The sequence below is a fragment of the Talpa europaea genome, assembly GCF_964194135.1.
Source record: "Talpa europaea genome assembly, chromosome: 3".
Taxonomy (NCBI): domain Eukaryota; kingdom Metazoa; phylum Chordata; class Mammalia; order Eulipotyphla; family Talpidae; genus Talpa; species Talpa europaea.
The window spans coordinates 144,256,322-144,269,621 of NC_140069.1; the positions used below are offsets into that span (position 1 = coordinate 144,256,322).

The 13,300-nt window shown below is 49.9% G+C and overlaps 1 protein-coding gene across 1 annotated transcript; it reads right to left on the reverse strand.

Annotated features, from left to right (window-relative positions):
• Positions 1-212: 212 nt before the first annotated feature.
• On the reverse strand, positions 213-12,987 carry LOC311168224 (TRPM8 channel-associated factor 1; the record flags this gene model as incomplete). Its single annotated transcript, XM_084229606.1, has 7 exons — positions 12,362-12,987; positions 5,510-6,504; positions 5,190-5,287; positions 4,002-4,215; positions 3,480-3,719; positions 2,075-2,412; positions 213-467 (listed from the first exon to the last, which is right to left on the reverse strand). The coding sequence occupies exons 1-7, from the start codon at positions 12,979-12,981 to the stop codon at positions 213-215; spliced, it is 2,760 nt and encodes a 919-aa protein (XP_084085732.1). The 5' UTR covers positions 12,982-12,987.
• Positions 12,988-13,300: the final 313 nt, after the last annotated feature.

Sequence of the window (13,300 nt, forward strand, 5' to 3'; positions counted from 1 at the left end):
CAGCCCCCCACTAAGGGCCCTGCTCCTAAGAAATCCTGCTTCTACTTCCTGCTGTGTCCTTCACCCACTGCCTGGAGACACTGGGAACTAGGATATGGGAACACGAGCTGGGAGGACAAGGCTGGACGCCTGTGACACAGAGGTCGAGGCGTGACCCCCTAGCTCTGCCTACCTCCCCAAACCTCTCTACCTGCCACCTCGCTGGGCACTCCTTACATCTGTGTGAGGAGGTACAATTTCATAATATTTTCCTTCCATTCAGGCAGATAGGCCAGGCTGGTAGCCACTTCCTTCTGGATCGGCCAGGCCCAGGCCTCAAAGAACGGAGCCAGATTCTTCTGCACTTGGTGGGAGAACATCTTCACCCACAGATTCATTTTGTCGACGTTGTCTGTGGGCAAGTTGGTCTGGTTTCTATACTCAGTGAAGAGACGGATGAATGGCTCCCAGCCAAAGGCCTCCTGGAGCTAGAAAGAGAGAGGGAAGCAGGATGAGACATCTCATCAACCAGCATGGCAAACATGGCGGCAAAGGCATTAACTGTACAACGGACCACCACAGGCATCCTGCCGCTGGCCTTCTCCCCGAGTTTCCTGCAGCCTCGTGTCCTGCCTCTCATGTCTGATGTTAATTAGGACCCTTGGCGACACAGAGCTCCTCAGAAAGTAGACACTCAAAAATAAGGGCTGGGGTCATAGCAGCCATTATCAATATTTACTACCAATATAATTATTCATATATCTCACCGGCTCACGATAGTAGTGCTAGAATATTACACAGGATTTAAAATGGGCTGAAGTGAGAAAATTCTATCTTCCAGAGTTGCAAGATTAAACGCAAACACCTGGAAGCTCCTACCCCCTACCCTGGTGTAAGGGAATCCTCACTAATCACAGGTCTGTGTCAATTTTCAAGGTCTTTGAGGAGGAAGTGAGGTTGGTAGAAGCAGAAGGCTGTACTCGAGTGGAGAGTCAGGCGTACATTTGGAAAAAGGCAGCCCTCCCCAGGCTTTGGAAACAGTGGCCAGGCTGCACGGTGGATTTTAACACTGAGCAGTTCCCTAGACCAACCTCAACTTCATGTCACAGACGAGGAACTTTGTCTCTGGGGTGAAAGGCCCCTAAGACCAGGCCCGGCCTCTCTGGCACAGTCACCGTTGTTCTCAGAGCCGTGGGGAATGAATAGAGAAACTGGAACAGGTGGAAGAACCAGAATAGCGTGCTCCTGGCCCAAGACGGAGTCCCGGAATCCAAGGTAATGACACTCCACAGTGAGCTGGGAGCCATCCAGGGAAGGGACAAGGGATGGGGCATTGAATGACAATTTAAAGGCAAAGCGGGGCAGCCTGGATGGACTGAGGAGGAACGTGAGACGCAGAGATGTTCTGCATTCACGGATAAAAATTGTTCACATTCCACTCATTGTGTGGGGGGAGGGTTGTTTGGTTTCAGATAGTGTTACATAGCAGAGTTCGGCTTTGCTGTCAGGTGTGTCTGGTTTAAAGCCAGTGGTGGTATATTTCCAGTGCTATAATTGCTGCTGCCATTTTGTTTTTTTTTAAAGGTTTATCTATGCATACAAGAACTGGGGTGCAGGCCAGAGGTGTGGGGGTGAGGGGATTCACCAGAGACAGAGCGGGGAACAGAGCAGGTGGATCAACTGAAATCCACTGCTGAGGGGAGCAGCAGGGAGGCAGAAGAGGTCTGCTGTGCCATGTGGGTCAGGTCCCTGGTTGGGGATCAAGCTCATGCTGCAGTGGCTGTGGATAGCTTCATAGGCTGCGTCTTAACTCCTTGCACCTCCAGGGAGGCCCCGCCTCTACCATTTGGAACCTTTCTCGCTGCTTTCTATCTACTCTCATAGTGTCCAGATTGTGGGGTGGGGGCAGGGAGGTGGGGTGGGGACTCATTTAAGGCGAGTAAATTCACTGCAGGGTCATGTAGAGGCTTCTTCAAATGGAACCGTCACACCTGGGCTTTGCCTGGCTTGGGGACATGAAGCAGGGGTCTCCTGGGTCACCAGAACATCACCTAGTAATGCTGCCACCATGGTCCCCTCCGTGCCAGGCATTTACCTGTAGGTACGTCTCCAGCGCCGTCCATGCATTCCAGTTTTTCACGTTGGGACCCTTGCCCAGGTAGATTCTCACTCTCTTCTCCCGAACTGGGGGCCACAGAGCAATATTGGCCCGGCCCCGGGGGATGCCCAGCACCGTCTCGTGCACATACACACACCACAGGTTGCAGGTGGCCTCAGTGGTGTGCGGCGGGAACTCCCACTCCTGCCGCTGCTGGTTGCGGCCCAGCTCGTGGACGGGCCCCCACAGGCCCTTGGTTCTGATGAGCTTCTCGTTGATGAGCTCCTGCACGGATTCCAGGTGGCACATGATGGGGTACCCGGCGTGCATCCAGCCTGGGAAACAGAAGGAGAGGCTCAGTGTGCTCCCCGCCACGCAGTTCTCGGTCTCGTCACTCCCCAAGGCCCCAGGTGACTTCTGGGGCCCCTCTAATGCTCCAGACCTACACCCTCCAGGGCCTGCCTCTCTCCTCCGCGCGTTCTGCGAGGACGCCCTCTGCTCTCTGATCTGAGCGGGCTCGGCCGCGGGAGGGCCGGGGAGCAGGGCAGATGGCGGGTCATGTTTCCCTGCTTGTCTAAGCACGCTTGCCCATGTGGGCCTGTCTCCTTACAGTGTCCTCATAGCGGAGGCCTCTGAGGATGGGCTGCCCTCTCTGTATGTAGGCACGGAGTCGCCCGAAATCAGTGACTTCACAATGGCCACTTATGTCAGCCAAGAGAGCCAGGGTGGAAATTTTCAGGGTCCTGTAATTTCTACACGCGCGCCCCCCCCCCCCACTTATTTGCAAAAATCTCTTTTCTCAGTGTCTTCGCTAAGCTTGTTGGGTTTCTTTTGTTTTAATTTTAAAAGGACAGGTTTATATCATCACAGTTGGCAGGGCGGAGAGCTGCCTCTTCTCTAGTTGCTCAATTCCTTCTCCCAACACCTGGAGCCTCGGTCAAGGCCTTGGACGTCTCACCCACTCTGCAGAGACCCATGTTGGACAATGGGGAGACCATGGACCTTCTGCATCCCCCCACCCCGCCACTGTGTGGTGCCCGGTGACTGGGTGCTTAGACCACCGTGTATTTTACTACACTGGCGACATGCGGCTGGACAGCCCGCTTTCTCCATGTCTCGGGTCTCACCATATTCCTTATGCCATCAACGGGTTACCTTAAATGGCCTCCTCAACCTCGGTTGAAGGGACATTGTTACCGAATCATTCCATACTCTGGACATTTAGGCGGTCGGCAATTTTTGTAGACGGAGGCTGCTGAGTCTGTATTTTTAAAATACACTCTTTCCAGTTATATGGCAAGGATGACACCTTCCATGTCTTGCTAGGAAAACCCTCTGACCCCACTGGCTGCCCTGGCATGGCTGTTGGAAGGAAGCCCGGGGTCATGCGGGGAGCACCCACCGACTGAGATCTGCACGTCGGCCACGATCCTCTGAGGCAAGCGCAGAGGGAAGGGCTCGGCGCCCAGCCTGGCCACCGCCTGCATCACCTCATCCCAGAGGCGGAGCAGCGGCTCGGGGTTCTCCAGCGTGCGGAGGTTGGCGGTCGGCACCGTCAGGATGATGTTGTCCGTGGCCAGCTCTCCCCAGGGCCCCGGATGCTCCTGGATCCGCCTCTTCCACTCCTCCTGGGACGTCTCCCCTGGGAAGACAGGCCAGAGGCTTGGCTCTCACTTTTCCACACCCCTGCTGCTGCAGCACCCAACTAGAACCCCAGGAGGATGCCAAGGACATGGCCACCGTACCCTCCCTCCTCACCCTTCTGTGAATTCCCCGGGATGTGCTTTGGTCTTTCATCTCTGTGGCTGCTAAGTCGAGAAGCTCGCCTCCCGTCCCTGAGCGGATCTGAAGCTGTCTTCCTACACTAAAGAGCAAGTGGCCTCCTCTCCCTGGCCTTGGGGTGCTCCCCAGGACCCCCACTCACCCAGCTTGTAGTAGGGGGCATGCACGGCACCCTTGACGGTGATGGGCACGGTGCCCAGCTTGCTGCTCTGTGGCACGATGATGTAGAGCAGCCCCCCCCAAAGGCAGGTGATGGACTTGCTGGGCTTGTCCAGGCAGCACCGGTTGATCACCAGGGGCCCTCGGAACAGCTTGCTGGCCCTGGTCAGGTCATCCGTGTGGCAGCCTATCTGTATCTGGGGAAGACAGACCCCCAGAGTCACCTTGGGCACAAGGAGGGTGAGCAGGAGGTGGAGGCAGGAAGGTTCACTGGGCCCCGTGCACCCCAGCCTGCCCACCACGCGTGTCGTGAGCACGAAACCCATGAAACCATCCGTCCTCCAGGTCATGCGGACCGAACTATGTGTAGAATCCTCCCGAGGAGGCAAACAGTCCCACAAAGAGTCATGTTGAGTTGCTGATGTGGGAGCACCAGCTGTGACCCCCAGGCTGAGCCTGAGAGGGCAGCCCCTCCAGGGGTCTCGGGTTCTACAATACAGAACCCCAGGTTGCCTCCTGCAGTGGTGATTCTGCACTAGGAATGGGCAGAAGGAATCGTGTCTCTTGTGGATGGGGGTGGGGCCGTGGGGCGGCTGATGGAGTGTGGCGTTGGACTCTCCCCAGACTCCAGCCTCCCTCCTGGGCCAATAAAGTGAGCCCCGTAGTTGATGGAGTCCTGGGTTGTTCTCCCGGATCGATGCTAAACAGGCCACAGGTGGGTCACAGTGACCCTCAGGGGGACAGAGCAGGGGAGCAACTTATTTTCGGAAGAGGGTGTGTGTATGTGAAAGTGAGAAAACAGAGGCGGGCTGGGCTGCCAGGGAGGTGCTGGAGTCAGAGACCTGGTGTGCACGGGAGACAGATGCACGCGGCAGAGAACGGCAACAAAAACTGATGAGATACACCACGTGCCAGAGCGCTGCCGTGGGGTCCCTTTCTTATTCCCCAGGTGATGGCGTAAGTGAAATGCACAAGGCAGAAGCTGGCCAGGTCTGAGCCGCAGCCTCTGGGGCAATTAGCTATTCCATACCTAGTTTCCTCACCCTTAAAACGCAGGAGGAGGTACGTGCCCTGTATTGCCAGTAGGGTTTTTTTTTGGCAGACCGAAAACCATGGATAAATATGATGTCCACTGGCCCCACATTTCCAGGTGGGCTGGGCGGGGACTTACCTTCAGGTCAGCAGAGGCCGCAGCTTCAGGCAGCGAGACCTCTAGAATCTGCCTCCCTGGGATATAGAGCCCGGTGCTCATCCAGCAGTACCTGGTGCCTGCAGGAAAGAGAGAGGGCTGCTCGATCCCTCCTCCCCCAGCCCCTCATGAGTGTCGCACCTCCCCCCTGCAGCCCTCCCTGACTCATTTCTTACAAATATTACCACCCCAGCCCATCTACCGTGCACAGCAACAGGTGGCGATGCCCTGGTGGAGACCAGACCCTGACATGAGCTGCTGGCATCACCACACCCACCCCAGGTGCCCACCTCCTTCCTTACCTGGGTTGTTGCAGTTGACCTCCACAGTGATGGGGGACTCCGAGGGGCGCAGGTAGGGGCTGCTGTACACATCGTCAATTTCCGGCACTAACAGAGACAGGTCACTTCCGGAGTGGGCCAGACCAGTGGCCAGGGAGAGCATGGCACCCCGGCAGCAGTCATTGATAACCGGGTTCTCGCGGGTGGCCACGGGGAGCCGGTAGCGACTCAGCAGCTTCCTCAGGAGCCGGTGCACCGACATATAGGCGGGGATCTCCTCAGCCGGGATCTGGAGGAAGGCCGCGCCGTCGGGCCCCAGCTTGGCCAGCCAGCCCTTCTCCACGTTCCCGCGCTTCCTGCCCATGATGACCTCGAACTCGGCCAGGGTGGAACGGAAGTGATAGGTCCTGATCCCTGCCTTCGGGGTGCGAAAGGGCCCTGGGTTCAGGCTTTGGCTTGTGATGCTGATGCCGAAGGGGTTGAGGAGGAGGTTCCCTGGGAACCGGGCCAGAGGGGACACTCCGGGGTTCTTGAAGGCCCACCACCAGGCCTGGGCGCCCACAAACAGCCCCCCGCCCTCCGCCACAAACTCCTGCAGCTCCTTGACCCCCACGTCACTCATGGGCTCGAAGCAGTAGACGCTGGCATCACTGGTCAGGTGGGGCTCCACGCTGGCGTCGATGCCCCCCACTGCCAGCAGGCCGCTCAGCGCTCTCAGCTCTGTCTGCACCACGATCTTGCCCCGGCGGCCCGCGTCCAGCCAGCGGACGGCATTGAGCAAGAAGGGACCCAGCTTCCCCACGGAGAACAAGACCTTGTGGCCAGTCACCACCACCCGGCCGCGCCCGTAGCGGGCGGCCGCAATCACACAGCCGTGGTAGGAGTCCAGGCCCAGGGGGAAGGCCAGGGCCCCGTGCACCAGCAGCTGGGACGGGAAGCAATCCGAGTTGGTGATGTCCAGCTCCGAGATGCCGTGCAGGAGCTCCTCTCTGTCCTCTGAGAGGTCGTCCTCGCAGCTGCAAGACACGCATGTTCTGTTACGGAGCAGCTTAGATGACAGGGTGCCAATTTCACTAACACAGGGCGCCCTGGAGCATCACGGTTTGAGCTCCGTGGGCCCCTCCTGGGTGGATTTTCTAGTAAGCAGATGCCATAAACTCAGTGTTGATATATACAGCTCAATGCTGTAAATGTACTTTCTGGTCCTTATAATTTTCTTAATACTCTTTCTTTTCTCTAGCTTACCTGACTGTAATACAGTATAATATGCATATAACATCCAAAATACGTGCTAATCCATTGCTTATGTTATTAGTAAGGATTCCAGCCAACAGCAGGCTATTAGTGAAGTTCTGGGTGGTCAAATGTTTTGTACAGACTTTCGACTGAGCAAAGGTGGGTGATCTAGCCCCTGTTCCCTGTTGTATAAGTGCCCACTGTATTATTGTGTTGAACACTTACAGGTGCACATCTGTAAGTGGGCAGATCTGACTTCACTGGGTATGGAGGTTTGTTTGAGGGAAAAGAGAATGTTAATTCTACTCTGCTCATTCTTGGCAATCAAGTCCTCCAAAGGCAATCTCAGTTGCTGAGTATTCACGATTTAAGACTTATTTCAGCCTTTGAAGCATTATATAAAGAACTGAATGGGAAATGCTCATTTCGTTCTCATAAAGAATCTTATTTAGACCTTTCTTGTTTATAATCTCCTGCAAATAAAGTGGACGGAGAGCTTAGTTACTGGGCTGGTGAAGAATCACTCTATTTCAAAAGGCAAGGCAGGGATGGTAGTGGGACCTGCTAGTCATCTGAGCCCAAGAGGACTCATCTGTCCACACCTGCAGTCCACCTATTCATGGTTGGCTCATGGGATGAGGATATCCAAGCTATCCATCTGGTCCTATCTGTGGGTAACAACCCATTCCATCCCCCAAAAAAAGATCTCAGGAATTCCATAATCCTCAAATGGTAAATGGAGGTCAGACACCTTTGTGGCATGACTGATGGACGAGGCAGAGTGACCCCTGTAAGCTTGAGCACTGGCTTTGTGGTTGTAAGAAAGCACTGGAATGGGGGTCCGTTAGACGTGTGTAGTGTTGCTGTTCTCTCATCAACTGGTAGGAAAACTGTAGTCCCCATAGCAGGCACAACCTCTTCCTAAAGAGGAAGGCATCACCCTCCTAGATGAGCCATCAGCTCTTAGAATCACTAACATTTCAAGCCATTCAGTTAGTTCTGCTTGTTCTGATTCCAGATTCACACAACAACCTGGTGATGATAATCTGGCTTCTCATGATCATCTGTCCAGAGCACGTAGTCACTAGCCAGGCCAACCAGAATGTTCTAGCTTTGTGACATTTCTATTTCTCAAGCAACATCTTACTCTATCATTATGTTGGTGATACTAAAATAAAAAACTAGTTTTCTATTTCAGCACTTTGTAAGTTCAAGGTCACAATTCACCGTTTTTTCCATAAGAGTGGTCAGCTGCTCCAGAACCATAGGTTGAAAAGATTGTCCTTTCCTAATTGAATTACCTTTGTCAAAAATTACTGACCATGAATCAGTCAGTTTCTGCACTACATAGCCCATTCCATTAATCTGTGTGTCTATCCTTATGCCAATCCCAGTGTTTTGATTATTAGCTTCCTAATATGTTTTGAAATTAGATTATATTTGTTACTTTCATGTGCACATTCATTCTAGAATCATTGCATTGGATTGGATTGAGTCTGTAGGTCACCTGGGGAAAGCTGACATGTTAAAATCTTTCTAGAAGGAAACTGCCAAGTACTTACAGCTAATATGTTTACATATTAATAAGATATACTCACTGCATTCCCAACAAGTGAATCCAGTGGATTTTGGTGAATGTAGTGGAAGCAAAGTACAAGTTGGATAAGTATATTCACTCTTGCCACGCCTGGTTAAGATCCTGACATAGGATCTAGAATTAGCATTCCACATACTGCTAATGACATCCAAGGGATTTGTGGATCCTTGTTATAAATAAGCTTATTAATATCTGCTCAGATATTTTTATTTTCCAAACTACTTGGGGAGAGATATTCATGTTTACCTTCAGAAATTTGGCAGTTTTCTTGTTCATGTGAACTAAATTCAAGTAGACATTCAATTTTCAAAATTCTGAAATCTCTTTATAATCTGGAGTTCCCAGGCGGGAAATGAGGGTAGAGACTATGAGCCTCCTGACATCTGTGGGTGTTCTTGTTACATCAGCTGGTTTTATTACTTGGGGCTTTATTTTTTGATCCAAAAAGTAGTGACTCTTTCTTTTTTTTTTTTATAGAGGCATGTTTATTTATTTATTTGTTTGTTTGTTTTTTGTTTATACATGCACTGGGTACAGTCAGAAGCGCGGGAGGGTGAGAGAATTCACCAGAGCCAGAGCGGGGAGCAGAGCAGGCAGAAGGACCGAAGGACACTGCTGAGGGGAGCAGCGGGCGGCAGGAGAGGTCTGCGCGCCATGTGGGACCCTCCTCCGGTGGCCGGGGAGCAGCCGGGGATCGAACCGGCACCGCAGAGGCCGCGGGCAGCTTCGCAACCCGGCGCTCAACCACTGCGCCACCGGGGAGGCCCAAAGTAGTGACTCTTTCTGATAAAAAATTTGATTCATTATGATAAGAAGTGCAGACAATTTACTCACTGAGAAGACTGAAAGGTTCCCAAGATCTTGTTTAGATTTTATTTTGAATAGAAGTGGGCAATCATTCGAGTTAAAACTATCTTAATTCACACTCATATAGTCATATGGGGGTTTAAAAATTAAGAAGACACTTTAGTAGAGTGACAAGATCCACTGAGATTTTCACGTTGACCTCACTCACTTAGCCTGTGATGGAAATAATCTTTCTTTTTGAGTTATCACAGGAGCAGCTCTGTGTCTTGTATTGCCCAGTATTTCTAAGAGGCTTTGAGGGTATTTCATACAGTATTACCTATTACAACAAGAGTGGAGACACATTCAAAGGCTCAATAGCAAGGAAATGATTCAGTAAGATATACTCACTGCATTTCCAAAAAGTGAATCCAATGTAATTTTAAAGATTATGCAGAATGAAAATTTTATGAACAGAATTTGAAATAACACATAGGCTAAGATAAATATATTATAAACTGTAAATAAAAGAAGGAATAATATACAAAGATAAAAAAAGCTATATTGTAGGTTTATACTATAATGTTTTATAAAATGAAAAAATTTTAAACAAGACACCCAGTTATTCACCAGATCAACAAAATGGGAGGTAAAAAAATCACATGACTATTTCAACTGACACAAAAAAAGTATTCAATAAGATTCAACACCCGTTTATGATAAAGTTCTCAATAAAGTGGGAATAAACAAAACTTATCTGAACATAATAAAGTCTTTATACAACAAGCCCACAGCCAATATTATACTCAAAGGCAAAAAGCAACAACAAAATTGAAAACTAAAAGCATTTGTACTAAGATCTGGTACAAGACAAGGATGTCCACTCTCACCATTGCTATTCACCATAGCACTGGAAGTCCTAGCTAGGGCAATTAGACAAGAGGGCATAAAATGAATCCAAACTGGAAAAGAGAAGTGAAACTATCACTATTTGCAGAGAACTGGATAATATACAAAGAAAAATCCAAAAGACTATGAAAAAACTACTAGAAATAATAAATGACTACAGTAAAATACAGCAGGGTACAAAATGAATACACAAAAATCTGTTGCATTCGATATATACAATGACTTAGAAGAAAGAGACACTTAAAACAAATCTCATTGACAACTGCACCAAAAAGAATGAAATATCTGGGAATAAATGTAAGGAGGAGGGAAAGGAACTATACACTGAAAACCATTAAGACTCTTAAATAAAATAAAAAAGACACAAAGAAATGGAAAGCTATCCCAGGCTCATGGGAAGAATAAACAACCTTAAAATGGCATGTTACCTAAAGCAATGGACAGGTTCAACACAATTCTTATTGAAATGCCAATGACTTTTTCAAAGAAATAGAGCAAACAATCATAAAATTTGCATGGAACCATAAGAAGCCTTGAATAGCCAAACAATCTTGAGAGAAAAGGAGAAAAGCTGGAAGATCATGCTCCCTGACTTCAAAATCTACTAGACAGCAGCTGGACACAAAAGAATATGGTTCTGGAACAAGACCAGAAACACAGACCAGCGAAGAAAGCTCCTATATAAACCCACACAAATATGTAACCACCACATTGGGTGGGAGAAAGGCAGCCAATGTGACCCTTGCAGTACTGGGTACTGGGTACTGGAGAGCTAGTATTAAAATTGTCAGTGAAAAGAAGAGGTGTTTTGTTTTCTTTTTTCCCCTACTAATCTCAACCTAAGCATTGACAAGTATTTCTTTACATATATATATATAAATATAAATATATATAAAAATATATAAATTTATATATATATATACACACACATAGATATATCCTCATACCTTTTACTTTTTTCTCCTTACTTCATCTTAGCCAAGTAGCTCAGGAAAATCACTAATGCCATCTTCCATCGGTCAAAAAATGACCCATCAGATGTATGAGTCGTGCCATGAAATACCTACCTGAATAAGCAGAATCAAGAGCTGCAAGGCAATTATTCCTAGTAAGTAACTAACAGCAGCATCATCCATTGTCTCCATGGTGGAAATATTAGCCTTCAGTTGACTTCATGCATGTGTGAGCCCACAGATACCCTAACCCTTCCCAAATCAGATTCTATGATGGTGAGAGATCATTTAGGCATAGACAAAGAATCAAAGACATATAATTTTAGGAGAGAAATATCCTTTCAGACAACAAAGGGGGACCGGGTTGTTAAACAGGATTATGACCAAGTCTTACCTTCCCGTTCCTTAGGATGAAGAGCTGAAGTCTGATCAGTCTGATCAATCACTATGCTTCCTCCCTCACTGCCCATGAGAGAATGGAGCTGTGGGGTGCTGAGGAGCTCCAAGCCAAGGAGAGGCCATAATTCTTTCCCTAAAACCCCATACTCACCCTGGTGTCCTTCTGTACCCAACCCTACTGGTCCCAAATACCAGTGCTCTGGGCTCCAAGGATGCTGACGGTTTTAATGATAACACAGGACATGACCTGGGCCTGTCTTCTACTCCTGGGACCGCTCTGTCTTCTATTTCCCTCTTTCTCCACCCAAAGATTGTTTCCTAAGTCCCCTGCTAAGCTGCTCTGTGTCCAGCTCTGCAGGAGATGCTCGCTGGAGCACGAGGGGCACAGATCATAGTGGTCTCAGAGAACTTCCAGTGCAGCCTCCTCTGCCTCCTGCATTCTCCATCTTCAGGTCTTTTGCCCCAGAGGTAAAATCCTTTCCTGACTCCTACATGTAACACAGAACTTGGCCCTCCTTTCCACTCTCCCAACTTCTGAATCCTTGAGTTCTTACTTCCATGCTGACCCCATCTGGCTTGACATTCCAGATCTTTTTCCACAGCTCTCCAGACTTTGTCTTATGGGGTCTGTTTCCCTCTTCCTCACATTTCAGTCAAAAACCACCTTCTTCTATGAACCTTCCTGGATTAGCAATGCCAACTCTTGGGGCCAGCAATATATTTTATTAAGTTAGATCCTTGGGGGGAATGGAATGGGCTGGGACAGAGATCCCTAAGAAGCGATCACTAAGCTAGGTGGTCTGCTCTGAGGAGGCGGCAGCAATCGGGCCCTGGCACCTTCTGTGTCTCGGGGTATTTTTAAAATTTGGTGGATTTATGGTGAATCTACAACTGAGTGGCAAGTTATTTTCTTTAGCCTGAGAACAATGTGAAGATAAGAACCACGTCTGCCTTTTAACCTGAGATCAGTTCCTCACTGGGTTACGCACTCACCTAACTAAGACTGGGATCTTGGGCATCTTCTTGGAGACTTTAAAGAAACTCGTGTCCCCTTTGTTCTCGGTGAAGTATATGCCGGCCACGCTGGTCACGAGGTTGCCGGGGAACGTGAACAGGACCCTTTCATCATCGCCCTGGTTGGCCCAATCCCAGGCTTGGCCTCCAATGAGCAAGCCCCCGCCGCGTTTCATAAACTGGACCAACTTCTCAGTCATGGTTTCATTGTAGGCATCGATACAGTAAACCCCCAGGGAGTCTTTCACTTCCGACTCGATCTTTGCCTCCAAACCAGTGCCCTCGAGGATTTTGGCCAAGGGTGCCAGGGATGGGTGCACTCCGATGGGGGCCCCAGGGGAAGAACAAAGCCAGCCCACTGCATTGAGCAGAAAGGGAGTGAGCTGGGCCTCCACCAGGTAGTCCTCGTGGGCCACTACTACCAGGCGGCCGCGGCCATAGGAGGAGGCAGCGATGAGGACCTGGCCCACGTCATTCACCATCACCGGGAAGGAGGCCTCTCCAATGAGCAGCAGTTCACTTGGGGTGGCATCCTCGGGGACATCCCAGCTGGTCACTCCATTCATAAGGGCCTCAAAGGCAGCAGAGGGAGTCGCCATGGCTGGATCGGTGTCTGCAGAGAGGAAAGCAAAGACTCAGCCTGGTGTAGAAGAGATGCACAAGTAGACAGTCAAGCAAAGAGCTCACTCCTCCCAGGATGGGGCAGTTGTTCCTACTATGCAGATGAGGCGCCATTGGGATGGCTCCAGCACGCGCCAGGCTGTCCATGTCTCCAACCCAAGAGACCACATCATGTCCTCTCCTCCTAAACCCATACGGTCAAACTAAAAGGGTCAGACAATTCTCTGTCACAGAAGGAAACTACAGGAGTGAAGAATGAGAGTGAAATTGTGTCCCCAAAGAAAGATGTGTAAGATG